The sequence below is a fragment of the Trichomonas vaginalis genome, chromosome I, assembly GCF_026262505.1.
Source record: "Trichomonas vaginalis G3 chromosome I, whole genome shotgun sequence".
Lineage (NCBI taxonomy): Eukaryota > Parabasalia > Trichomonadida > Trichomonadidae > Trichomonas > Trichomonas vaginalis.
Window position 1 is genome coordinate 19,071,752 of NC_067203.1, and position 26,089 is coordinate 19,097,840.

At 35.1% G+C, this 26,089-nt stretch overlaps 11 protein-coding genes and 9 pseudogenes across 20 annotated transcripts, besides 3 other annotated features; 12 read left to right on the forward strand and 8 right to left on the reverse strand.

The window, feature by feature from the left end:
- Positions 1-4: 4 nt before the first annotated feature.
- Positions 5-6,142, forward strand: TVAGG3_1011420 (helicase protein; the record flags this gene model as incomplete). The annotated part of the gene is made up of 1 exon (XM_001579165.1): positions 11-6,142. The coding sequence occupies one exon, from the start codon at positions 11-13 to the stop codon at positions 6,140-6,142; it is 6,132 nt and encodes a 2,043-aa protein (XP_001579215.1).
- Positions 6,143-6,489: 347 nt separating this feature from the next.
- On the forward strand, positions 6,490-7,497 carry TVAGG3_1011430 (uncharacterized protein; the record flags this gene model as incomplete). Its single annotated transcript, XM_001579166.1, has 1 exon — positions 6,491-7,171. The coding sequence occupies one exon, from the start codon at positions 6,491-6,493 to the stop codon at positions 7,169-7,171; it is 681 nt and encodes a 226-aa protein (XP_001579216.1).
- A 1,409-nt stretch (positions 7,498-8,906) lies between these two features.
- TVAGG3_1011440 (uncharacterized protein) lies at positions 8,907-9,269 on the forward strand (the record flags this gene model as incomplete). Its single annotated transcript, XM_001579167.1, has 1 exon — positions 8,907-9,269. The coding sequence occupies one exon, from the start codon at positions 8,907-8,909 to the stop codon at positions 9,267-9,269; it is 363 nt and encodes a 120-aa protein (XP_001579217.1).
- Positions 9,270-9,287: 18 nt separating this feature from the next.
- Positions 9,288-9,521, forward strand: TVAGG3_1011450 (serine threonine-protein phosphatase family; the record flags this gene model as incomplete). Its single annotated transcript, XM_001579168.1, has 1 exon — positions 9,288-9,521. One exon carries the CDS (start codon positions 9,288-9,290, stop codon positions 9,519-9,521), a length of 234 nt encoding a protein of 77 aa, XP_001579218.1.
- Positions 9,522-9,525: 4 nt separating this feature from the next.
- On the reverse strand, positions 9,526-10,376 carry TVAGG3_1011460 (annotated as a pseudogene). Its single transcript has one exon. A coding segment is annotated over exon 1 (851 nt).
- A 518-nt stretch (positions 10,377-10,894) lies between these two features.
- Positions 10,895-26,089: part of a mobile genetic element that runs on past the window's edge.
- TVAGG3_1011480 (uncharacterized protein) lies at positions 13,381-13,554 on the forward strand (the record flags this gene model as incomplete). Its single annotated transcript, XM_051254552.1, has 1 exon — positions 13,381-13,554. The coding sequence occupies one exon, from the start codon at positions 13,381-13,383 to the stop codon at positions 13,552-13,554; it is 174 nt and encodes a 57-aa protein (XP_051080126.1).
- Positions 13,574-13,738, forward strand: TVAGG3_1011490 (uncharacterized protein; the record flags this gene model as incomplete). The annotated part of the gene is made up of 1 exon (XM_001579170.1): positions 13,574-13,738. The coding sequence occupies one exon, from the start codon at positions 13,574-13,576 to the stop codon at positions 13,736-13,738; it is 165 nt and encodes a 54-aa protein (XP_001579220.1).
- TVAGG3_1011500 (phage tail repeat-like family) lies at positions 13,758-14,342 on the forward strand (the record flags this gene model as incomplete). Its single annotated transcript, XM_051254553.1, has 1 exon — positions 13,758-14,342. The coding sequence occupies one exon, from the start codon at positions 13,758-13,760 to the stop codon at positions 14,340-14,342; it is 585 nt and encodes a 194-aa protein (XP_051080127.1).
- TVAGG3_1011510 lies at positions 14,373-15,105 on the forward strand (annotated as a pseudogene). Its single transcript has one exon. A coding segment is annotated over exon 1 (733 nt).
- Positions 15,195-15,303: a mobile genetic element.
- Positions 15,673-15,735: a mobile genetic element.
- TVAGG3_1011540 lies at positions 16,774-17,231 on the forward strand (annotated as a pseudogene). The gene has a single exon. A coding segment is annotated over exon 1 (458 nt).
- TVAGG3_1011550 (uncharacterized protein) lies at positions 17,265-17,522 on the forward strand (the record flags this gene model as incomplete). The annotated part of the gene is made up of 1 exon (XM_051254554.1): positions 17,265-17,522. One exon carries the CDS (start codon positions 17,265-17,267, stop codon positions 17,520-17,522), a length of 258 nt encoding a protein of 85 aa, XP_051080128.1.
- On the reverse strand, positions 17,572-18,255 carry TVAGG3_1011560 (HNH endonuclease family; the record flags this gene model as incomplete). Its single annotated transcript, XM_051254555.1, has 1 exon — positions 17,572-18,255. One exon carries the CDS (start codon positions 18,253-18,255, stop codon positions 17,572-17,574), a length of 684 nt encoding a protein of 227 aa, XP_051080129.1.
- On the reverse strand, positions 19,185-19,559 carry TVAGG3_1011570 (uncharacterized protein; the record flags this gene model as incomplete). The annotated part of the gene is made up of 1 exon (XM_051254556.1): positions 19,185-19,559. The coding sequence occupies one exon, from the start codon at positions 19,557-19,559 to the stop codon at positions 19,185-19,187; it is 375 nt and encodes a 124-aa protein (XP_051080130.1).
- Positions 19,992-20,367, forward strand: TVAGG3_1011580 (annotated as a pseudogene). The gene has a single exon. A coding segment is annotated over exon 1 (376 nt).
- TVAGG3_1011590 (uncharacterized protein) lies at positions 20,396-20,596 on the reverse strand (the record flags this gene model as incomplete). Its single annotated transcript, XM_051254557.1, has 1 exon — positions 20,396-20,596. One exon carries the CDS (start codon positions 20,594-20,596, stop codon positions 20,396-20,398), a length of 201 nt encoding a protein of 66 aa, XP_051080131.1.
- Positions 21,063-21,621, reverse strand: TVAGG3_1011610 (annotated as a pseudogene). The gene has a single exon. A coding segment is annotated over exon 1 (559 nt).
- On the forward strand, positions 21,968-22,402 carry TVAGG3_1011620 (annotated as a pseudogene). The gene has a single exon. A coding segment is annotated over exon 1 (435 nt).
- TVAGG3_1011630 lies at positions 22,491-22,835 on the reverse strand (annotated as a pseudogene). The gene has a single exon. A coding segment is annotated over exon 1 (345 nt).
- TVAGG3_1011640 lies at positions 23,081-24,106 on the reverse strand (annotated as a pseudogene). The gene has a single exon. A coding segment is annotated over exon 1 (1,026 nt).
- On the reverse strand, positions 24,936-25,470 carry TVAGG3_1011650 (annotated as a pseudogene). Its single transcript has one exon. A coding segment is annotated over exon 1 (535 nt).

Genomic DNA, 26,089 nt, shown 5'->3' on the forward strand with positions numbered 1-26,089 from the left:
TTAAAATTTGATGATTCCAGATTATGTTCAGAACCGAGGTCATATATATGTGGTCTCAAACCCCACAGATCTTCCTAAAGAAGAAGATGGTGTTGGTGTTGGAATGGTACAAAGAGTAGAAATCAAAAAATCTGATTTTGGTTCTGCAATTCGAACTAAAACTCACTCAGAGCACGAAAAAATGGAAAAATCATACAAGAAGGAACTCAAAGAAAGTATTAGACAAGCAAAAAGAGACGCAATTCTTCGTGGCCAAATTTATATTCCGAAAACATCTGAAACAAGAGGCGCTTATAATGATTTAACAGCTGACTTATCACAATTACTTGGTCCTGTTACAGATGAAACGCTTCATCAAACAGCTTACGATTTAATTGTTGTATTACGTGATGCCAATAAATCTGATGAAGTAGTTGCACAAAAAGTCGAAAGTACTCTTGGATTCAGACCGAGTTTTGCTGAAATTAGACGCTTAAATGACAGAGCAAGTCAATTAATTGATTTTCAACCTTCTGTTAAAGTTCAAGAAATGCAAGATGCTGAAAATGATGATGGTATTGTCTCAATCACTGCTGATGATAATACTCCCTTAAATTCATCAGATGAAACTGAATCTTCCGATGAAGAACAAGAATTACCAATAAATGTCCCAGAAGAGGACAAAAGCGGTGGTTGGACAATTTCGGAATTACAAAAATTCTGCGAAGAAAACTTTGGAGTCGAAGCTGAACAAAAAAAGGCCGAAATCATCTCTGCGCTTAAAAATTGCGATGGAATTAACTTGGAAATGCAATTGGTTTGCATAATTGGCCCTCGTGAATCAGAAGTAAAAGCAATTTCTCGTTCAAAACATTTAATCATCGAAAACCCACAAAAAGTCGAAAAATACAGTAAAATTGATTTATCAGTATACTCAAACAAACGAGAGAATACAAGAATTTACGGTTTTCAACTTCCAGAAACTTCTACTTCCGAATCTACCGAAAAATACGAAAAAATCTTCATTCCACCACCTAAAAATCATGCTACAGGCATAAGATTGTCAGTTGATTCGCTGGATGAGAAATACCAAACGATTATTGGTCGAGAAATTACATCTCAAGGTTCTTTAAACCTCATACAGTCAAAAGTATACCAGCAAATAGAAGAAAGCAACGAAAACTTACTGATTTCGGCTCCAACTGGTGCTGGTAAAACAATTATTGCAGTTTTGGCGATGATCAAGACATTATTGACAGAAAACAACTCAAAAGCAATTTACATAGCTCCAATGAAGTCATTGGTACAAGAAATGGTCGCAAAATTTACAGAAATTTTTGATGGATACAAAAAAGTCATAGAATTGACCGGAGATAGCTCGGCATCTGTTTCACAATTACAAGGATACGATATTATAGTGTCAACTCCTGAAAAACTCGACATTATTTCGAGAAAAACAGGAAATCAAACTTTCATTGACACAATCAAGCTTGTAATCATCGATGAAATCCATCTTTTGCATAACTCAAGAGGTCCGGTACTAGAAGCCTTAGTTGCAAGGCTAAAAATGCTGAAATACGTTTCTTCATCAGATATCAGACTAATTGGCCTTTCTGCGACCATGCCAAACGTTGGAGACATTGCAGAATTTTTAGAAGTTCCTGAACAAGGATTATTTGTTTTTGGAGAAGAATTTCGACCATGTCTGTTACATAAGACCTTCGTTGGCTTCAAAGAGCGAAAGAAAGTCCATTTAAAGGCCAGTATGAACGAATACTGCTACCAGATCATCGAAGAAACCCTTAAAAACAAGCATCAAACTTTAATTTTCGTACATTCAAGAAGAGAAGCCCAGGACACAGCCTTAGCCTTCTACAATATGGCCATATCGAAAGGAGAAGCCGATAACTTCTCAAACGACCAAAATTATTTATTAAATATTTCTGAAGGAATAATCAACGAGAAACTGAAGAGTATCCTTCCCAAAGGCTTTGCATTCCACCATGCAGGCTTACTTCGCGAAGATCGTTCCAGAATTGAAGAAGAATTCCGAAATAAGAGAATTAAGGTTTTAGTTTCAACCGCAACCCTTGCATGGGGTGTCAACCTTCCAGCACATATTGCCATCATCAAAGGAACTAATATTTATAACCCGGAACTTGGTGATTTTGACAATTTGAGTCATCTCGATGTTTTACAGATGTTTGGTCGTGCAGGCAGACCCGGTTTAGACATCTACGGTGAAGCCTACTTGCTAACTGAACACCAGAACCTCCATTACTATGTTTCGGCCTTAACTTCTCAAATTCCAATTGAAAGTCACTTTTTGAGGGAAATTACGAACCATTTAAACGCCGAAATTGCATTAGGAACCATCGGAACAGTTGCTCAAGGTGTTGACTGGCTGAAGGAGACATTTCTTTACATAAGAATGCAGAAATCTCCAAAAATGTACGGTTTGTCAAAAAATGTCAAAATTGAACAAAGATTGGCAGATTTAATTCATTCTTCGTGTTTGTTATTATCAGAGAAGAAGTTGATCTTCTATAATACAAACGAAGACACGATAGAATCGACAGATATCGGACGAATTGCTGCTAATTATTATATCACTGAAGAAACAATGTCAAATTTTGTCACAAATTTGTCAACAGACATAAATGACGTTGATCTTTTGAGACTGTTCAGTTTGGCTAGTGAATTCAAGAACGTTGTTGTCAGACCACAAGAAGTTTCCACTGTCAAAAAATTCCAAGAAATGGTTCCAATTCCAATAAAAGGTCAACCAGATGATCCAAAAACGAAAATCAACGTTTTGTTGCAGTCATACATCTCAAGGATAAAAAGCGAAAGCTTTGAGATGATGGCTGATTTGGTTTACATATCACAATCCGCTGAAAGATTGTTCAGATGCTTGTTTGAACTTTCAATTTCAAAAGGTTTGTCTGAACCAGCACTTTTATGTCTAAGTTACGCGAAGATGGTCAATAAAAGAATGTGGGAAGTGCAGAATCCTTTGTGGCAGTTCGGAAATATCCCAGAGAACTACTTAAACGCAATTGACCACTTCGATAATTGGCATAAATATTTCGAAGTTGAAAGAGAAGCTCTTAAAGAAAAAAGTGACAAAGAATTTTGTAATCTTTGCAAAACTGACAAAGTAGAAATTGGTCAGACGATCAAAAATGATTTCCTTAGGTTGCCGCAGCTCAAAGTAACTTGTACACCGAAAATTATCTCTAAGGATTTATTGAGAATTTCCGTAAAAGTGAGGTCATTTTACATATTCGATTACGATTATCATTATGACTTCGAAAACTTCTGGATTTTCTTGGTAAACGGAACAGGTGACCAAATTATTTATTCTGAACAGTTTACAATGCAAAGTGAAGTGACTAATGATTATCATACTACTGAATTAGAAATTTTGACAAATTACGAAAAAATGGAGCCATTTTATTTTGTCAAAATTGTTTCAGATAAATTCTTGAATGCGCAAACAGAAGTTGCAATTCCTATAAGATTGTATCAGGATAAAAAACTGACAGAAAACTGCCACAACGCTCAAAAAGTGATGTCAAAAACAAATGACGGTTTGACACATTATTTGACAGAATTTTTGTCAGAAAATCTTTTATATGTTTGTCAACCATATTCTGTTAGTTTGTCTGACCAATTTACAACTGTTTTAAAGTCAGTTTGTTGTTCAGCGAAATGTTTAATCATTGTTCCTAATATTGAAAAATTTACTTATCTTTGTAAGTTTTTCGTTGACAATCAGACTGTTTTTGGATTAACAGGTGATGAAGTCAACGACAAATACGCTTTGGAACAAGGAAAATCAATAATTTGTTCTTTGGATATGTTGTCTAATTTTGACAGATTTTACATGTCAGAAATTTTTGATTTTGTATTTTTGTATGATTTACATTTGATTTCTTCGAAAGAATACTCCAAATACGAAGAAATCATATCCCAAATCAAAATTGTTTACTCTAGAGAACAAACGAAAATAATTGCACAAACTTATGAATCTGATGATTTCTATTTACAAATGTTGGCAAAATTTATTGAAAGTGACAAAATTTTTGTTGATATTCCTGACAATTTCTGTCAAATGGAATTAATACCTGTTAGTTTCTCGTCATTCAGAGCAAGAAAAGTTTCAATGATGAGACCAACTTTTTCAAAAGTTGCCACTTTTCTACAGAACGATAAACAATCTATCGTTTTTGTTTCAAATGATGCCGAAATCAAGGAAACGTTTGTTAATTACACGAACTTACTGAAGAAGCATTTCACTGAGGAGATCGGCTTCAAACTGGATGATGATGAAAATTTGCCGCCAATTTTCAGAGAAGATTACAGAGAATTGTCAAAAAGATATGGAATAACGTACTTTTCAAATACAATTTCTGACGATAGCAAAAAAGCTGTTATTGATAATTTCATGTTAGGGAAGATCAAGATTTTGATTTGTTCTGTTGATGCAGTTAATTCTCTCCATGTTAAATCAGATTTAGTCATTGTTAAAGGCACTGATTACTTGGATTTGAGGAATTCGCAGAGAGAATACGAGTTTTACGACATTTTGGAGATGATTTCTAAAACAAAATGCGACGGAGAATACTTCATTTACACACAGGAAAATAAGTTCCAAATGTACTTCATTTTACTCAAAAATGGAATGCCTGTACAGTCATTTGTTGATTTTGAAAGGTTTACAAATGTGTCACTTTTAAATTATTGTCTATCGTCTTCTTATCGTCTTTTGGAAATTGCCAAAGAAACGAATCCAAAAATTTTCGAAATTTCTCAAAATACTTTCTTTGGTTTACAAAAACCGCAATTTTCAAAGTTTTATGATGATCCTGTTTTTGACAGCCAATTTATTCAATATGTCAAAAACGGTTTGTCCGATTATTTGTCAGGAGAAGAGAAAACTGATGAAAATTTGATAACAATTAATCACAAAACAGTTTCTATTTTATATTCAGATAAAAATGAACCTCAGTTTGAATATAATAACGGACCACAGTCACTTTTGTATCGTCTTGTGAGGTCATTTACAAAATTGTCAATTTTGGACGTTTTAAGAATATCACTTTTCTTTATCATTCAAAATGCAACAAATTCTGACAATTTTATTAACTATGAAATTCCTGATTGTTTCCACTTCGACGAGAACGAGAATTTGTTAATGGAATATTATGGAATTATTTGTGGTAGACATGGTGTCAGACCCTCAACAATTGTTTCACTTTCGAAGTTTTCTTTCACAGAAAATTCGGAACATCCGATATCATTTATTTCATCTATACCAGAAATATATGAAAACATCAATTTCACGAAATATATCGGATTGCAAGATTCCAAAGTTGCAGAGAACGAATCAATTTCTATTGTTGCAAATCATCTCCACAGACAATTAGATTTAAGAATGTTCCCTGCGAAAAGTTACTTGATTTTGATGTCTATTTTAAAGACACTTCAAACAGCGATAGAATTCTATTCTCTAAGGAGAAACAAAGTCCATTATTCCATTTATTTCATTAATAACATCGCGTTTTTGGTAAATGCAATTGAAAGTAGAGATTATGAATTGTTACAATTCCCTCACTTCACAAAAACGGTTTTGGATGATTTCTCTGTTAGAAACATCAGAGATTTGAACACATTTAATCCTTCTTACAGTCCAAGTGGTCAGGAAATTGATGATGAACAATTTGATGCAAATTTGAAGTTGAGAAAAGAAATTTTCATGGCAAATATGATTAAATATGAAAAAGTGAATCAAAATGAAGCAGAAAATTACTGGTCTGATGTTGAAAAGTTTTATAACAATATCCCTTATGTTTCAACTGTTTTCTTCAGACAAAGTAAAGTTGTAAAAGTTACTCTTCTCGATCAGTTTGAGATGTCTGAATTCCCGAGAATTCCTTTCCAAAAGAGGATCTGTTTGTGGATTATTTTGGCGAAAGTAACTGATCAAACAGTTGTTGCATCAAAGTTCGTGATTTTGAAAGAGAAAACAGAGAATTTCGAAGAAATTGTTTCGTTCCAAGATTTGGAATTCAATCCAAACGAAGTCAAAGTTTACTATTCTTGTGATTCGTTTGTTGGAGGATATTCCAGTGGTGAAGCAGAGATACAGGATGCTTAAAATTTATATTTTGTTTTTTTATAAATAAAAAAATATTTTTTGTTTTGTTGTTGAATATCGACTTATTGTTTTTAAAGCACAACAAATACTCAGAATCTATATATAAAGTATAAACTAATACATAGAATGGATTAGTTGTTTAACAAGTTTCTTAAGATCAACTTTAATTTTAATTTCAATAATCGATGTCAAAATCTGCGTTAATTAGTAAAATGAACCTTCATGTTATAATTGTCTTGTGTAAGGCAATTGTCTTTGGATAAAGTCAAGTTTATGGTGATATGTCAAATTCGTTTTTTGCCAAGTAAAGAAGATTTTCAAAATCTTTCACTTTTTTTGAAAATAAAAATGAATAAAGATGTTCAACTTGACTATACTTTTCTAACTGATGAACCATATACATCAGAGTTATACAGCAGTTTACTTGAGCCGGCACTCAATCAAGTGAAAGAATCATATACAATGTCTCATAAAAAACCAATTACAAGAGAACAAATCGCAAAAATTATTATTTCTTCTGCAGCTCAAGGAGCAGCAATAGGATTTTTGCGTGCTTCTACAAAAGTCGCATTTGGAAACATGACTCACGATTACGAATCACAAGAAAAGAAAGGTCCTAAGGACTTGTATTTCCTTCAGTATTACACAAACCCAAAGAAATATCCTTCCATGCTTAGAGGACTCAAATCTGAATTAAAAGTAGAAATTTCTTACAAGACTTGCCAAAAATCATTGAATGCGCTTTCTAAAATCTTAATTAACCCGAAAAACTTAGAGTTTCATCAGTCTCTTGGCGTTAGTCTTGTTAGAACATTCACTTGTAATCTCATTACAGCATCGACTGTTTATCCTCTATCATTATATTTATACACGAACCATTCTGCTGAAGAAATCATGCGTAAAACTCTCAAACACGCTGGACCTGGTTCATTATTTTCGAGCTTTACTTCTCTCGGCTTATCGATTGTTAAATCGCTTCTGCCCTCACAAAAAGATACTATTTCTGTTCTTATGGATATTATTTCTTAAGAATTTAGTTTTTATTTTTTATGTTCTTATTCCAGTTATCATACTGGGTTTCGGAACTTATTAAATGAACTATATAGTATATATAAAGAAAACTTTCATACTGATTTTGTTTGATTTTTAAAAAAGATATAAAAATGTGAGATATTTATACAAAATTCAATAAATGATGCTGGAAAAGAGTAATACTATAGTGCATGTACTTCTATTAAATGTATTTGTTATGTTTTTGGCTGATCTGATTGCTTTCTAAAGCTATATATTGATGATAGAGCGTCAGTTTGACAAGAAAGTTTTTTTATCGTCGTGATGTGATTTTTCGTTATCAGAAAGACACAAAAGTTACAATTTAAAATGTACGATATCTTATTATTATAATTTTCTTTTCCTAAGCCCAAAAGTCTGATTTCAATAATTTGAATTAAAGGCTAACCGCAGTTAATTCAATTTTTAATATGGATAAAATGATTGATTCATCCATAAAAGTCAAATTAAGTGATTCCGAATTTATGAAAAAGGTCAGCTGTCAGATTTAATTCAAATCCTCCCTCCAGCAATTTTGATGAGTGCATAAGGTCAGGTAGGTGGGGCTTCCAGGCGCGTTGCGCCCTCTAGCCCATAAGAAATTTTGCCCAAGACCCAAGAGGAGGACCGAACCCCAGCCGACCAGCCGGTGACAAAACCAAAACCGTTGTTATTTACATCATATTAATGGTGTCACTTTTTAAATGTCACTTTTCTGTCACTTTTCGGGTAAAAACATTTTTATTATTATATATAAATGAATTTTACAAAACCGCCGTTACCGTTCTTTGGAAATAAGAGTAGATGTAAAGATATTATATTGAGAGACTTAAGAAACTACCGAATGGTCTAACATTTGTAGATTTGTTCGGTGGAAGTTTCTATATATCCCATTTATGTCATACAATATTCCCAGACTCAAAGATTATATGCAATGACTTCGACAACTATATGGACCGTCTCAAACATATTCCAGACACAAACAATATATTGAAAGAGTTAAAAGAAAAGATACCTATAGGTAAGATGGAACGTATACCATTAGATAAGAAAAATATTGTGAGAGAGGTTTTGAAAAAAGCAGAATATTAGACTGGGATAGTATATCTGCTAGACTATTATATAGTGGTGCTATAAGAGTTCATGACATTGAAACACTTATGTCAAAAGTTTTATATCTTAACTATACAAATGTTTTCAAAGAGGACATAGAAAAATATATTGAGGGTATAGAGTTTGTGAGATGTCATTGGACAGAGTTGTATGAAAAATATAAAGACAAGGAAAATGTTTTCTTTATAGTGGACCCGCCGTTCTATAACACATGGGATTTTCAATACCAAGTAGACTGGACTTTGAGAGACTCTTTAGAAACTTTAGACGTTATACATAACCATCCATGCTTTTACTTTACATCCGATAAAAGTGGTTTGGAAACCGTTATGAGATGGTTAGAGGACATACATGACTATGAGTTTATATATGACAAGATAGAATATGAGAGAGGTCCTATAAACTGGAGAAAGTGTCACAATAAAGAAATTTTATTAGTAAGTAAATGTGGTTTGAAATAGGACTACTTGTTTTAGGTTTTTTCCATTGTGTCATTTATTTATTTGACGTGGCAGAAAAAGTACAGAGAATATGAAGATGAACCAATGCCTGCAAATGTTCAGCATATGTACTCGTAAGAGATATTTTTATCTAATATTAAATGGACGCACAGAACTTAGCGAATGCACAGCAACCTGGACAACCAAACCCAGAGAATATTCCAAATGAAGTTAGAATACAAACTGCAATGGCAAACTATGGTCAAGTGCCAACAGATGTACAAATGCAAACTGCCATGTCAAATGACGCTGCGTTAGGTTTGCCACCATGGTATGCAAATATGAGATGGAAAGAGTTTTATACAAACCCTGAAGTGGGATATAAACAACTTTATGCAGATGACGCGAACACAGGAGTTGACCCAGAATATGTTTTCTACCAGAGGAGAAACAGAATGTATGAGCTCCAGTTAAAGAATGCTATGGAACTCAACAGGAAACGTAAAAGACTTGGCGGACATTAGATTTTTACATATAGTAAAATGGGTTTCTTCAGTAAGATAGGAAACTTCTTTCGAAATGTTGGAAGAGGTATATGGAATGGAATAAAATCTGTCGGAAGAGGAGTATGGAACGGTGTCAAAAATATTGGTAAAAGAGTAGGTCAGTTTGTTGGTATTATACCTAAAGACCCTGAACCAGAAGAACAAGCTCCTGTAATACAACAGCCTGAACCTGCACCACAGTCAAGTTGGCAACCACAACCGGTATATTAAAAAGTTATATTTTTATCGTTCGATAGTAGTTGTATATGAAACTAAGTTCTAAGTAAAACGCATGGTATAATGGAATTATTCTTTTTCTTCCATCTGTAGTAAACCATACTTGAAAGTCTGAAATACTTCCACTTGGTGGTTCGTATAACTTTGTAGGTTTTTCGTAAAAGTCATTCATCAGACATAAGAAAGAGTTTTGCGCACCAGAAAATGAAGCATGAACAATAATAGCATCTGGGTCGAAAATATTTTCATATGTTCCATTAGTTTTTTCGACTTCATAATAGTCCGGGTGTACTGGATATGCTGCAGGCTGATTAACATCCTCATAAATCTATACCATGCCAAGTTGTTATATTTTGTAGAAATATAAACGTTTTCTCCAAGGTCTTCTATTTTATTGATTTTAACAGTTGCATTTTTCCTGTCATAAATAATATCGAGATGGTATTCTCCTTCGTCAATGTTAAACTGGTTTGCATATTCAATATAGATATCGTTTATTTTTTCTTGAAAAGCTTGAAGAGTTGTTTCTAAGTTTATAAGCAAATTAACTTGTAAAAGTTTTTCCTTGTTCAAATTTCTCATACATACGTTTTTTCTTTGTTATAGTATCGAACTTCAAAACCGACCGTAAATGGGAAACCATGTATGGCTTCTGAAATGAACTTCATTCTACGAAAGCCAATAGCTTTTGTGACGGATGGGTCTCTTAACCATCTTAATGGGTAGTCAAAACGATAGCCTTCATGCTTTACGGTATCTGTCTCAAACTTTTGACCGACATTAGTAAAAAGTTCATCTAATGGTTTAGTTGTAGCAACTCTAGAATTTTCTTTTTTCTATTGGAAGCATATTTATATATAATAAAAATGTCAAATGAAACAGCGTCTATGAGAGAAATACAAACACAACCGACAACTCATTATGCAAGCTCTAAATAAGAACACAACAAACTTTTCAAAACTATTCTAAGATATCTGAGTCATTGAAAGGGGTGACTTAAAACTGACATTAAACCCTATAACAGATGAGTTTCTATTTCAAGACAATAAGAACAATACTGTCTGTATAAATCCAACAAAAGGAACTTTAAACGAGAAACCTATAAATGAACTTCTTTTGAAAGCAGATGTTGACAACAAAGCTGACAAAGAATATGTAGACGATGTAATAGCAAAAGAAGAAGAAAGAGCTAACAATGCTTATGCAACAAAGAACATACTCATCCTGAACTAGCAGACAAAACATATGTTGACAATAAAATGTCAAGTGAAGTGACAAGAGCTGAAAACGAATATTCTAAAAAGACTCATATACATTATATTAACCAAATACCAAGTCTTGAGGAAACATTAGAGACAAAAGCAGATAAGACTCATACACATTCTATATCTGATATTACAACTTACAAGAAACCTTAAACAGGAAAAGTGCCGTTGGACATACACATTCTATATCTGATATTACAAACTTACAAGAAAACCTTAAACAGGAAAAGTGCCGTTGGACATACACATACCATTGCAATATTACAAACTTACAAGAAACCTTAAACAGGAAAGTGCCGTTGGACATACACATACATCTTCTGAAATAACAGACTTAAACGTTAGCCTTGAAAATAAAGCAGATAAAACATATGTCAATGAAATATACCAAAGTTTGATAGGAACAAAAAATATTGAAACTATTGTTGGTGACTTTTCTGTCAATGAAGAAAATAAATATTTTAGATGGCAGTTGGTACAGTCCTTAAAAAATGGTACACGGCATAAACTCATTCCGAAAAATAACAATGAAATGTATGTAAGCTATAAAAAGAATGGGTACACAAGTTAAAGTTCCATTAGACAACAACTGCTACTTAAACTTATATGGACGAACAAAAGAAATATTTAAGAGTTTATGAAATGGTGGATATGATATTACCTGACCCAGCTCCGGCACCACATTATTATGACTATGGAGATGACGACAGAACACCACATGTAGATGAACAAAAGCTAACATTATATTTAGATTATTATAGATCTAAAAGATATAATGCAATAGAAAAAACGAGAATAGTATTTATTATTATACAGATGACAGAAATAAATATTATAGTCAAGATTTTACCTACCCTGAAACATAAGATTATATTATAAAAATATTCTGACACAAACCAGAAGAAACCTGAAATAGTTGCACTATATTTTAAGTTCAAAAGAGACAATCCTATAATATCTCATATGTTTGATTTAATGAACCCAGTAGGTTCTATTATACATCTATGGATGCAAGAGGTCCTCAAGTAATGTTTGGTGTTGGTGCATGGGAACAAAAATAGTCGACAGGTTTTTGTATTGTGCAAACTCTTCAAAGGAAACAGGTGGAAGTAAAACGATTTCAGGTGAAAATTTACCTGCACACAGTCATTACATAGATTTAAGTACATCTCAAGCAGGTTGGCATAGTCATAGATATTGGGATTGGTCAGGAATGACAAAAGGTAAAGATATGATGTTAAAGACGACGTTAAGTTTGCTATAAATTTTACTGGAATAACACTCAGGGAGAAGGAAACCATACACATTTCGTTTCAGGATATACGCAAACAACGGGACAAGTAAAGAATACATGCCACCTTACATGACGTTTACGCATGTTATAGAATTGCTTAGTCGTCATTTTCAACTTCTTTAGCATATTCGTCAGGAGTTGTCTTATATTTGTTAGGAACTCTTTGAAAGTATACCACCTTGAACTTTGACAAGTTTGAAACGAGGTCTGACAATAGTAGTTTTATCTTCTTGCTTGCAGTGTGTACATTTTGCCATGTTTGCCTAAAACTTCATAATATTTCTTGTATACTTTCTTCTATTTTTACGAACACGAATGTGAGTACCTGTCGAGTTCCCATTGTTGTCATAGTCAATATGTATTTTCATATGGTCGCGTTTAGGTATTTCTATTTTACTTGTCACCTTTCTGAAGTTTGAAGCCCGGCATTCTTTCTTGTTTGTCTCTTTTGACTAAATTATTAAATATATAGTCTTTCTCTAAGTCAGGGTTGTTTTTCATTTCTTCGGGGTGGTTTCCCAAACCTTTTTGTTTACGGTTATTGTAAATATTTAAAACTTGTCTCATCTTTGCCATGGAGAAGTGTCTATACTTGTCGTCATATGACATTTCATTTGCTTCACCACCTTGTGGTTGGTTTAAGTCTCTTAACATTTTTATACAACCGTCAATGACACCAAGAGCAGAATGGTTTTTGGTCGACAATGAAATATTGGTTTACATTTTTGAACGCAGATAGTTTTTTACATCATCTGATTTGAAAGAACTTTCACAGTCAGATGTCAGTTTTGTTGGATGGTATTTGTCAACGAATATTGTCAAAGCAGTTTTCACATCTAAAATATTTTTTGGACCATAATGGTATGGTTTCACAGTATCTTGTGTTTTGACCAACAAATATTAACCAGTATGGTGGTCCATCTTCTCTATACCTCGGAATGTTTCAAGATATCCATAAACCAAGCATTTGGTGTTGAACTAAAGATTTTTATCATGAGTGCTTTCTTTGTCGCTTTAGAAACATAGGAGTCCTTGTTCGGATTCGTAATTTTTTACCCTATAAGAAATGGGTTTATTTGGCGCATTAGCAGGAGTCGCATCTAGATTTTTACCCGCAGTGGGAACAATAGCCAGAGGTGCATTTGGAATTGGAAGGAAGATTTTGAGTACATTAGGTATACTGAAAGAGAAAGCACAACCTATTATACAAACTGTACAGAAAGGTTGGGATGTAGCACGAGATGCAACAAATCTTATTCCAAATCCTGAAACAAGAGGAAAAGTTCAAGGATGAATGGACAATGTAGGAAGACAAGCAGGAAACTATTATAACAAAGCAAATGACTATTATAACCAAGCAGGACACTATATGGACCAAGGTGAAAGATTCTTTAACAGAGGATATAACCATGCACAACAATGGGTAAGCAATAACCAACCGCAACCACCTCAAACGTGGGGAATGTAAATTTTTTTATTGAGATGAAATGAACAATGCAGCATTGAGACAAATGAGTTCAAGATGGATTTGTCGGCTTCCAGCATTTAAACCGATACCATATAGTCAGGCTCAGCATGTGAAACTGAATGATATTATTAAAGGAACCATCCCACCTCCACAACAACAACCAGTTGAAAACAAACCAAACTAAAATTTTTTACTGAGATGAAATGACCGAAGAAGTTGAAACGGTAGATTTGACACCACAAACAAAAAGTTCAGAACCATTGTCAAAACCTGTCAAAGAACTTACAGATGAAGAGAAAAATTCAATAATAGAAAGTGCCAGGTCTGGAAATACAAACCCTAACTATAAAGTCACTTTTCATAGAAATAGAACGGCTAGTATCTCAAAAAAGAAACAGACTCTCACAAATAAAATATTGAAGTCTGAAGGAGCTTTCGAGACAACAGATGGAAAAGTTTACTTCACTGACCAACAGTTCATTATAGAACATCTCATTGACTTAGAGTCGAAATATTCTAAACTTTACAACAAACACAAAAAGTTGAAAGGAAAACAAAAACAAATGGCATATGATATTTATGAAGATGTTGACGACACAACTGTTCCTGCAAGTGAAGTAAAGTCAGAGGAACCGAAAATTGACGAAAAACCGATAGAAGAAGAAAAACCAAAAACTAAAGATAAACCAAAACCAAAGTTTAGTTTCCAAACTAAACCAAGTCAACCTTCATTAGCTGGTATGGGTTGGCGTCAAAGACTTATGGCAGCAGGCGGTTATGTAAAGTAAAGAAAAAAATATTTTTTCATTTTTATAAAAATGCTCCCATATAGAATGGATAGAAAGTCTGCTAGAATAAAAGCAGAGTTGCAAAGATATGGTTGGAGAGTTTCGAAGAAGTTTAAATATAAGAAAGGAAGACCCATAAAAGTCTATGACAAATTGTCTGGTCTTCGCTACGAAATGGATTTGGAAACAGCACGTGCCAATTATCCAAACAGACTAGAGAGGTTAGAAGAAGAACGTCTTATGGACATGCCTTTCGATGTTAGTGAACCTCAAGTTGAAGGACACGACGGCTTTGCCAGATTCTACTGGAAACATGACGAACAATTGCATCCTTTGAGAAGGAAAAAAGGAAAAGGTGAAGACGCACATGCTCCATGGAAAGAACAAGATATGCATATGAAAAGTATCGTGAAGTTAGAAGTCAAATTACATCTGGTCAACCTTTACAGTAAACTTTGACGAAGGAAAGAACAAAGAAGGCTTCATGGGAGTACTTGCTGCAATTCAAGACGGAAATAAGAAAGGACACAATCTCAGATTGACCATAACATATTTGGATGGTCACATTTACTATGCACATGGCAATGAACAAACAGCCGCAAAACTTCTTGACGCTTTCAAGACTACAAAGAGAGAACAAATGGTTGACTCCGACTCAGACATTTTGAATGCAATTGAAGGAATTGCTCTTATATACGAAAAAAAGAGATCTGACATTGTGTCAGATCTCAGTAAAAGTGACATTTACATGTCAAAAAAATAGAATGAGTTTAAGTAATTAAAATTGAGGGTGAGAGTAGTATTGTATGAAATAATATCTCTCACCCTCCAATTCATCCTATGGCGCCGAAAAAATTTTGGTGAAATGCGACCACATTTCACCAAAATTTCTCGGCGCCATATAGAGAACTAGAGCCTGTGAGGTACTGATACTATCCATGTACCTCGCAGGCTCTAGTTCCAAGCCAAAATGGCTAAAAATTGCCCGCAATTGTTCACATTGCGGGCAATTTTTAGCCATTTTGGCTGGGAATTGGAGGGTGAGAGTAGTATTGTATGAAATAATATCTCTCACCCTCCAATTCATCCTATGGCGCCGAAAAAATTTTGGTGAAATGCGACCACATTTCACCAAAATTTCTCGGCGCCATATAGAGAACTAGAGCCTGTGAGGTACTGATATACTCCATGTACCTCGCAGCTCTAGTTCCAAGCCAAAATGGCTAAAAATTGCCCGCAATTGTTCACATTCCCATCTTTTGTTGGTAAGACGAAGAATATGAAATAAATTATGAAGAAGATAATGATGAATAAAATATCACTTTTTATATTTTTGACACGTAAAGTTGTCACTTTTCTGTCAAACTGTTTTTATCGTTTTCGTATATAACATTGCAAGTGTCAAGTTCGAATGGTACCAACCTAACCCTCAAGCAGTCAGACAACATGCTGGATACTTCCCGTTCAAAAATAAGTCTGACATTGACTTGACAAGGTATGGAATTTACAATTCAATTGAAACAATTGTCAATGAACCTTGTATTCTTACATGTCTCAGGAACTCTGGTCTTGTTACAGATGAGAAGATGAAGTATCTTGAGTCATGTGTGAAGACAAGGTACATTCTCAGAGGTCAATTGGCAAAAATTGCACCATTGGCAAATGTCAATATCCGAGTCAACATACCTACAGCTAAAGGTTCTTCACATGACGACTATGTTGTTGACAAAGACTTACCATGGTTGAAGATTGTAATTGTCCACAACCACTTCATGTTGAACGAAAGTCTTACAAACCCATTCTTTGGTAAAAGTAAGTGCAACATTGTCAGAGCTGTAAACATTCTTTTCGAGAAAGGTTTGTTGGAACCAATTCCAGATGACAAGCTGACAGAAACTTTTGTACCAAAAGACGAAACAAACTTTTCATTGTTAGCAAGACCAAAAGTTGTTCCAGACAAAGTTCTAGTACAAAAGAAGTACACAGTTCCACAAGGGTTGGTATGTTCGGATACCAACCTGAACCAGAAGAACTTCCAATGAGGTTGCAAGAACTTCAAGATGCTATAAACAAACTTCCATTGAGACATCCAATTGACGTCAAATTGTATTGGAGAGCATCTGAGTTAGGTCAGAAGGTTTTATATGAAACAGGTTGCTTCGACGATGTTTATGAGATAACAGGAGAAGTTTCTCAGAAGATAAGAGACTCACTTGAATTTCCACAAACTGGACCAATTGGTTGCGACAAGTTCGACTCAGATGAAAAGATATACTATGTCGACCTTAACGCTGCATACATGAGGTTTGTCCAATATATTCCGACTGGAATTCCAAACGAAGATGGTGAGTTCCCGGGAAGGAACTATACAGTTGGAAAAGTCATACAACAACTGTATGATATTAGGAAAGCTTCAAACCCCAAACTTGCAATGACACTCAAATTGCTTATGAATTCGACATGGGGATATTCCATTAAGAAACCTCAAGAGATGAAGAGTAAACATTATGAGAAGGTCGACAACTTTGTTGAAAGGTTTTCTCCTTTTGTTTTGAAGTACGAATTCACTCAAGGTCAAAGTGGCTTAGTAACCACATTAAAACCTATTGTCGAACATTGGTCTTACCCTCAGTTCGCAAAGGCAGTCCTTGACAACTACAACAAATTCTTCTCCGAAGTCAAATCCAAAGTCAAGGTTTACTATGAGAACATTGACGCACTCATGACGAACGAAGAAGGATACAACAAACTCATTGAAATGGGAATGGTCGGTGAAAAGATGGGTCAATTCAAATTGGACAAAATTTTCACCGAAGTTCATGTCCTCTCCAAGCGTAAGTACTGGGTGTTAAAGAAGATGGTGAAATAGTTAAACATTGCATGAAATAAAAAATTTATTTTTAAAAAGTGACATTTTTTTTAATGGCGTACATCCCTGAGCGCTTCGTCCAGTTCAACCAAATGTTGGTCTCGGACCCAGGCAAGAGATATTCCAAGCCTGAACTCGACCGTCTCTTCAAAGAATGGATTGAAGACTACAGAGGAGACGAGTGGTTGACAATTGAATTTGCTCGGGCTTGGAATTGCTACAGAAGGGTCTTAGACGTGGACCCAAGACTCACGTACAGAGGTTGGGATGTGGTCTTCACATTCCAAAATTGGTACGAATACCAAAAATAAAAACTTAAATTTACTTGGGGTTTCCCCCTAAAATAAATTTTTTTTACTCTTAGAACCACTCGAGGTTCTCCTTACGGTTGTTGAGCTTGTCACCGTCAATGTGTCTGACCTTCGTCTTCTTGTCTGGATTTGGAACCCATTGAATTGCGACAAGCTTGCCCATGGAGATTGAACCGCGATTCCGAAGGTTAAGGTTCAAGTGTCCCAAGTTGTTGAGGACTGGGGTAAGAACCTTGCCTGTCTCCTTGTTGCGGATTTGGTATGGGTAGGGTTGGGAAATTTCGTAACCGTCATCGGCAACAAGGGTTGCCCATGTAGCGGCTTCAGGAACTTCTTCGTGTTTCTCTTCTTCCTCTTCTTCCTCGACAATTCCTTCTTCAATTTGGTACTCACGAAGTACGGTGTTGCATGTTCTGTCCTTTCCGAGTACCTTCCAGATGGCGTCTATCTCTTCGAAGAAACGGTAGATGAGTCTGGCAAGGTCTCGGTTCTCTCTCTCGTAATTGCGCAAGGTTTCCGCGAAATCGTTCAGGCATTTCTCATTGGAAGCTTGGTTCATGAGGACATCGGCTTTAAGTTCCTTCATCTCTGTCATAAGACTACTTTGGAGAGTCTTAATGGTGTTTGTCAGATGAGCTTTCAATTGGGCAATTTGAATTTGAATTGGGCGCTTGTCTGGCAACCTTGAAAGGACATCTGCCATTGTGTTCGGCTTCGGTGCTTGTTCGGACATCGAAAAAATGAAGTGGTTTGAGAATGACGGTTTTACTTCAAAAAGCTGGTTATGACAGTTAAGTCATACAATAAGTTTAAAATAATATCTTGCTCTTCTTCTGAACGTTTGTTGTCTCTTCCGATAAAAGTTTCGAACATGAGAACCAAAAAAACGTTTTTTGAGGAACCGAAAGAGTTCTGGCAAATTTTCATATTCTGGATATGTTGGGAGCAGTTCAAAACATCTGAGCTGACTTTCGGACAAAATTGGGACAATGTCAGAAAATTCATCTTTGGTCGGACTGCTTGAAGGTAAGTCCCTTACATGTAAGTAGCTCTGGTAAAGTCTTCTCATCTCTGCTAACTTCTGGAGTATAGCTTCGTAATTTAAGAGTTTTAATTTTAATTGTCTTATTCCTCTCTTGACATCTAAACGGTAAGTATCCATGAGGTCAAGAGTAGCTTTGGTAGCTTTAAGTGGAGCTATCTGTTCCTTGACTTCTGCAATTTTGGTTGCAATTGTGGTTTGAGCTCCTTCAAGTTCGCCGTCTATGTCGTTCTCAACACCTTCAACCATAGCTTGAAACTCTTCATCGGTCCATTGAGATTGGTGTGGGACGAATTTAACTTGCTTCATTCAAAAAATGAAAAAAAGTTTTTACTCTAAACGTGCCATGTATATGGCTATAAGAAACTTACCAGAAGGCTTCTTCTTCACATGAGTCTTTGGCAACTTGAGAGTTCTTGTTGGAGTTGGGTCTGGAATTTCAATTCTCTCTCGAGCGCGCATTCCCCACTGTCCTTCTTGCCACCATAAACTGTGTATTGACCGAACTTGCATTTGCAGGAAGACCGGTCACTACAAGGTTCACAGTTGAAATAGTTGTACTCATACCTGGTGAGTACGAGTGTGAGTAAAAACATAAAAAGTGAGTTAAAATGAGATGTTTACTGAACTGGCTGAATGTCGCCTTCACAGGTTATGTAGAACGGCTGACCAGAGAAGTGAAGGAGAGACTGAATTGCCAATTTCATATGGGGTAGGGGGTTCTCCTTGTTTGGTATTTTTATCCAAGGACGTTTGTTTAGGAACTTAACAAGAGCTTCTCTTTTGGCGTCCTTTATGCCATCGTAGGCTGTCCCGTCTGGTATTTGAATTGGAATTCCAGTCGAAGTCTCGAGCTGAAGTGTAGACCTTCCAGAAATAGTGATGAACTTGACCTTGGGCTTCATTACCTTGCGCAAGTAGTCTTTTACGCAGTCGTTAATTTCAATTAGGTAAATTGCCTCGTCAAGTCTTTCTTGCATTCCAAGTTCTTCCATCCGACAGGAAAATATTTTCCCGACAAAGGGAAAAATTTTTCCTTCCGACAGGAAAATATTTTCCCGACAAAGGGAAAAATTTTTCCTGTCGGATGGAAGAACTCTTCCAGTTGTCCGTCCGTAAACCATTCAAATTTTCGAAAATTGAGAACTTTTTGGTCGAACTTCAGAAAAAGTTTTTCCTTCCGACAGGAAAAATTTTCCTTCCGACAGGACACAAACGGATGACTGACGTTCCTCTTCCTGAATGCCTTCCAAAGCCAGAAGAACCGAAAGCTGCAGAACCACAAACAGTCTCCTCAGCAACCTCAGTTCCAGCAAGTACCTCCGAATTACTACCAATTTCCACCTCAAGGTTACTACCCACCACAAGGCTTCCCGAACTACCCTCCTCAGCCTATGCCTACTTCCCCAACCCTTGGTTGTTCCAGCAAGCTCCACCCAGCAATTCCAATTCCAATCTCAATCGAAGAGAGACCAAGACTTCGAAGAAGGTCTGAACCGCTTACGCAAAGAGTATGCTACAGCTCCAATGGAAGACGACAGGCTTTCAGTCTCTTCCCTCAAATCGACCGATTCGACTCGTACCACAGATTCGGTTCGTGACCGTGAAGACTACCTCAAGCAGTCTGAGAGACTCTTCATCCTACAACCATTTACAGTTGGAGCTCTCAAGAACATGCGCAATTACGAAGGTCAGACACCAGCTGGAGACCGCAAAACAGACGTACTCGCAAGAGCCGTCCAGCTCGTCAAAACAAAGACGGAGATAGTCGACTTCATACTTGCAGCTTGCCCTTACAAGTAAAAAAATAAACAATTACGAATTAAACTTTTTACTCTTTCTTTTCTGAGTTGTTTAGAGCTGGTTTCTCTTGTAGAAACCTTTCGTACTCTTCCATGGTCATGTAATTGCGAATTTGGTACGCAATTCCAGGTTCGTTGTTTTTGAACCTGATGTATGTAACGCTTCCATCCTCCTCAGGGAAGTAAGCTGCTAACATCTGACCAAGTTTTCTCGGTGACTCGGAGCTCATAAAAATGTCACTTTTTAAACGTTAAGTTTTTAGTCTTAATTTACCCTTTGTTTGTCAAGGTAGTATTGGAGTGCAATTTCTCCAAATTCTCTGTGTCGGAGTTCTTCAGCATTTTCCAAGGTGTACCTGGAGAACTCAAAGAAGTTGTCAAGAACATACTGCCATGCTGCTCTTCTGAGTTCGTCGGTATTTTGGAAGTGTTGCACCTTCGAGTCTTCGGACATGAAAAAATGACACTTTTTCTATTAAACCGTTTTGGCATTTCTCATGAGTGAGTATAGTTCTGCCGAACCATTGGAAGAGAAGAAGTACCCTTGCTGGCAAAAGACAAAAATAGTTGCCTTAGTTGTCATTGCAATTGTACTCGTAATTGAATTCATTGTACTTCTCTTCACGTACATAAAACTCAGCAATGGTATTTGCTTTAAGAAGCTACCATCTTACTAAGACTAAACACTTAGATTTTTCAAGCTTGACTTTTTACAATTTGAACTTTGTTTGCGTAGATATGAATTCTGAAAGAAGTATGAGGGTCTTGTATGACTTTGTACTTCTCCCATAGTTCATGTCTGTCAAACTTACCTGCCATGGACTCTTTCATAAGTTCCATGAAATCGTCTTCGGACAATCCGGGGAAAAGTATTATGTCAGTAAGTATTCTTTTAACATCCTTACTTAAACTCTTTGCTGTCTGTACACAAATGACAACTGAGATGTTAAAGTGTCTGAGCTTCTTAAGAATTCGACACATATCTTGTTCTCTATTCTTTAACAAAGGATGAGAGGCGAAATCATCTAAGATAAGAAGACATCTATGAGGGTAAGTCTTCCAATCGTAAGATTGCAATTTCTTCGAAATGTATTCTATCTCTTTCTGTTTGTTTCTGAAGTGTTTTCTAATATTCTCTGCATTTCCTCATTAGGTCTTTAAACTTAGAATTTATATACTCATTTATAGCATTATACTTCAAAACTCTTCTTTGGTACTTCTTTATCCAATCTAACAACTCAGTATCTTTATACATACTAACTTAGACTTCTTTATAATATCTTTGAACGAATTGACGGTTTGGTCAAATTGACCAGAAGTACTACAAATAACAACTAACTCATAGAATGGGTTCTTCTCATCTAGTTCTTGTTGTTGTGCAGCCATTTTAAGATAAGTGAAAGTCTTACCAGACCCAGGTGGTGCAATTAGACCTGTTATACCATTCTGAGCAAATAAGAACTTGTCATGTATAGGCTTTATCTGAGCATTTTCTAACTTCCTCTTGTTCTTGTTTAAAACATTCTCAAATTTTTTGTCAATGTCAGCAAACTTTTTTCTAACATATTTTTAGAAAAATTAAAATTTTTATCTTTTAGAAAATGTCTAGCGATTTCGCTATCTATATTCGAACAAGCTTTTTGACAGCAAAACATCTGTCGACCAAAAATCTTACATAGTGTAAACAAGAAAGGTGAATTTGTTCTAAAGTTCTGTTTCTATGACAAGAACCATAAAACATTACAAAGAGCAGTCTTAAAATTTGTCAATGAAGAGACTTGTTGACAGAGATGACGCGATTTGGAAAGATGAAGTCCAACAAAAGTTCTTAGAATGCAAAGAAGACACATGCGGTGTTCTTGAAGATGAAATAGAAAACAGAATAGATGAGCTATTAAAGGACAAAGAACTTTTACATAGATATGGTTCTGACGTCTCACCACCAGAAAAAAGAAGAAGAAAGAAAAGAAAGCGAAAAAGAAGAAGAGAAGAAAGAACCTGAACCAGTTCCAGAGAAAAAGAAATTTGACATGTAAAATAAAATTTTATTTTTAGAACATTTCTGGGTCAATGTCAATGTTCTCTTCCTCTTTAGAGTAAACACTGGCTTAGACTCTAAAATTTTTACTCAATTTACCTTGAACTTCTACAACTTTAGACTCATAATATTCATAGTCGTCTGTCTTCTTTGGTTCATAAGGTATAACAAGTTTGTATGCTTTGCCTTCTTTAAGGTTTGAGAACCTTCTGTCAAAACTTTCTTTGACTGTTAACAAACCTTCTATGTCTAAGTCTTCAAATTTCGCACCATTTTTAGTCACAATAGCAAACTTAACTGGTTCGATGTTCTAAACTTTGCTGAATGAAGACTTTTCAAAATGGTAGAAGTAAACATTCAAATATGTGAATGGGTCTAGTTCTTCTTTTAAGTCCTGACATGTACTTGTTTACTGAGATGAATTTCGTCATCTTTTCTATCGGATAAAAATATTTTTTTAAATTTACTCAGAAAAAATTTTTCTTTGTATATACACCATTCTGTACGTCTAAAAGACTTTTGACATTTGCCAAGAATGTACGTTTAGAAGCTGCCATATAACCATATTCTTGACAATATTGTTTATATTTCATCATATAATGACTTTCATCTAAACACTCAAAGTCGCTTTCTTCTATGAACAGTTCATATACACTCTTGTTTGCTTCTAACAATGTTTGTCTCTCTTCGGTATGTGGAATTTGTCTTGGATTGAACTTAGAAATATCTAATGTCATGAAATATGAGAACAAGTGGTTGTAAAAGTCAGATGTCAAAGTTTCTGCTAAGTCGTCAAAATATTCTGTATCTTGCATATGAGCTTCTGACGTTCTGACAACTACATATCTTCTGTCAGAACTTTCTAAACTTCATCGGAACAGCATTGTTTGAAACCATAATGAAGTTTGCAACATTTTCACAAACTTTTGGTCTTTATACTTTCTTTCAACAACTCCAACTTTGTCTGTTATAAGACTCTTCAAAGCATCTGAGTCAAAACTTTTGTTGTATCTATACTTGAAGTTCATTGCAAAACTATAAGTTTCATATTCTCTATTGAGGAGTTAAACTTGCCACAGATGTTTTCTAAGTTTGTCATATTAGGGTTCGAATAACCTTCTAACAGTTTGCACAAAAATATCTGTAAAGAAAGTATTCTTACCTGTTCCTTGTTTTCCAATTATAATGAGAGCAGTTTTCATTTTTAGCACTTGGATGTTGTAAGATGTTTGCAAACCAACATAAGATATACTCATAAACCTTTTCGTTTCCATTGCATATAATTTCTTTGACATGGTCTAACCAAGCTTCTATAATATTTTCTTTTCCATTCTACTTGTTCGTATTTATATCCAGTGAAGATAGAATAGAAGTTTGGAGAAGGTGTATAGAACTTTATACTCGAACTGAAAAATCTTCTAACTTTGACAATAAGATTATCCCAAGCATCTAACATCTTCATTCCAACTTGTACAGCTTTTATTTTCTTAAGTTTCTGTCTACATTCTTGTTCAGACACTATTGTTGCTCTTGGTTTGTTAAAGACAACATCCCATTCTTTCATAACATAACATTCTGGGGCAGAGTCGACATAAATGACTAAACGTTTCAAATTTTCGACTGCTTTGTTATAGTCTCGAAATGGACACATATTTCTGAATGCTTGGAAGTCATAAAAATCTGAAACATCTATTCTGTACATTTTTATAAAAATAAAAAAAATATTATTTTTTTATTCTTGACTTTGTTGTTCCATTTGTTGCATTTGTTGTTCTTGAGCTATTTGTTGTTGAAGTTGTTCTTGTAATACAATACTTTCACCAGTTGCATCTTCCAATTCGAAACTTTCTGCCGTCATTGACAAATACATAGGACATAAAAGTTTTACAGGAACAAAGTTGCGTCAACTAATGTCAACGTTATACTTGCCAAAGTGTTTGAGTTCACTAAGGTTGAAAAATTCTGCATTCGAATGAACAATAGGCAAACCAGCAGAGAAAGTATTGTTTATACGCATAAGTATCTTTTGGTCATAATAGTTTCTGTCGACATTCGAATAACACTTTGAACCTAAGTTTTGAAACAATATATAAGATTGGTGTGCTTAATGTCAATGAATAGACATTCCTTGTATGACACCTTTTCCTGTTATAGGAAACTGTTGGTAGTAAAAACCAGAATAAGTTTTGTATTATAGCTCATATCGTTTTAGTAAACTCAGTCGGACATCCAAACATAATGAAACCTGCTTCTAGTTGCAGCACATGTTACACCCGTACTTAAAGTATTAAATAAGTCAACAAAACCTGTTGGTGGTATATCTGAGTAAGTATCTTCAAAGGAGTATTTTTTACCATTCACAACAATAAAATCTTCTGGTGTCAAAAGAGCAAAACAGGCTTTAGTCGTCATTGTTTTAAGGTTAGTTACAATATCGTCCTTGAGGACTTTGTAAGTTTGTTGTTATAGAATTATATGACTCAGGGTTTTTAGTCGTAATAGTATAAACCATTATGTCTTCTGCCATTTACTTAGCAAATAAATTTTAATGAAATGTTGTGGTCGTCAAATATTTTTATAACGTCTGGGAAACTATATTTTAAGTTCAACGTTTCACCTCCTTTCATAACGTATATCTTGTCAATGACATTATATGAAACACCACAGCAACCAATGTCGGGTTCTATTTCTTTGATGTTTATATCGTCTGCCTCTGTCAAAAGTTTCAATAGTTCTTTTCAAAACTTCATGAGGTGCGATGACATATGAGTTCACTTTTACAGGGTTGTGTTCGACCAAGTTTAACATTATACTTAAAGCTTGACAAATCTTCTCCTGAGTTTGAAGTTTGTCTTTCAGTTGTTGGTAGTCGTTTCGAATATCTGCAACAGAACTTAAGTCTCTGTTAACTTCAGGATATGTTGGTTCTTTTACAGGAACAATTGTTATACCATCTTCGTCTTCGTATGGTTTCCCCACTTCAACATCTCTGTCTTTGACATTGACAATAACACTTTGACTGTTTGTTTGAGTTGGTGAATTTAACTTCACATCTGCCACCGCCATTAAACCTTTTGAAACACTTACGCTTCTATTTTTCGGAAATGACATTTTACTTAGAATAAAAAGATGGACGTATTCGGATATCTTATTGAATTGAAGCAGAACAAAGTTTATACTCACAAACAATACAAATACATTGACAGAATAGTTTTTTACACAAACAACGGAAAATGTTATAGAATAGCAGTCTTTGCTGAACCTAAATATTTTCATAAAGCAAAGAAAGTTGGTATAACTGAAATGGTGAAAGTTCTTGAAGCAGACAAAAATATAACTTCAAAACTTACAGATATTACTAAAGGAAAGTTTATAATACAATATTATGTCAAAACTGGCGTACTGTCAATATTTGACGGAGAGAAGTCAGTTCAAGAACAACTTACTGACCTGCTGCCAAAATCTGCTCGATGGAAGCTGTCGTTATGACAATCTGAGGAGCCCCAGCAGGTTTCATCGAACGAATCTTCAAAAGAGCATCTTCCGTGAAAAGTGCTATTGGTTTTGTAAACTTCTTTGCTCTCAATTCATCTGGACCGTCTCTGTCACCAGTATATTGTATTTGTACAGTACCAACAGTTGAAATACCACCCATAAAGTCTTCTGAGTCAGCAAATGGAATGCC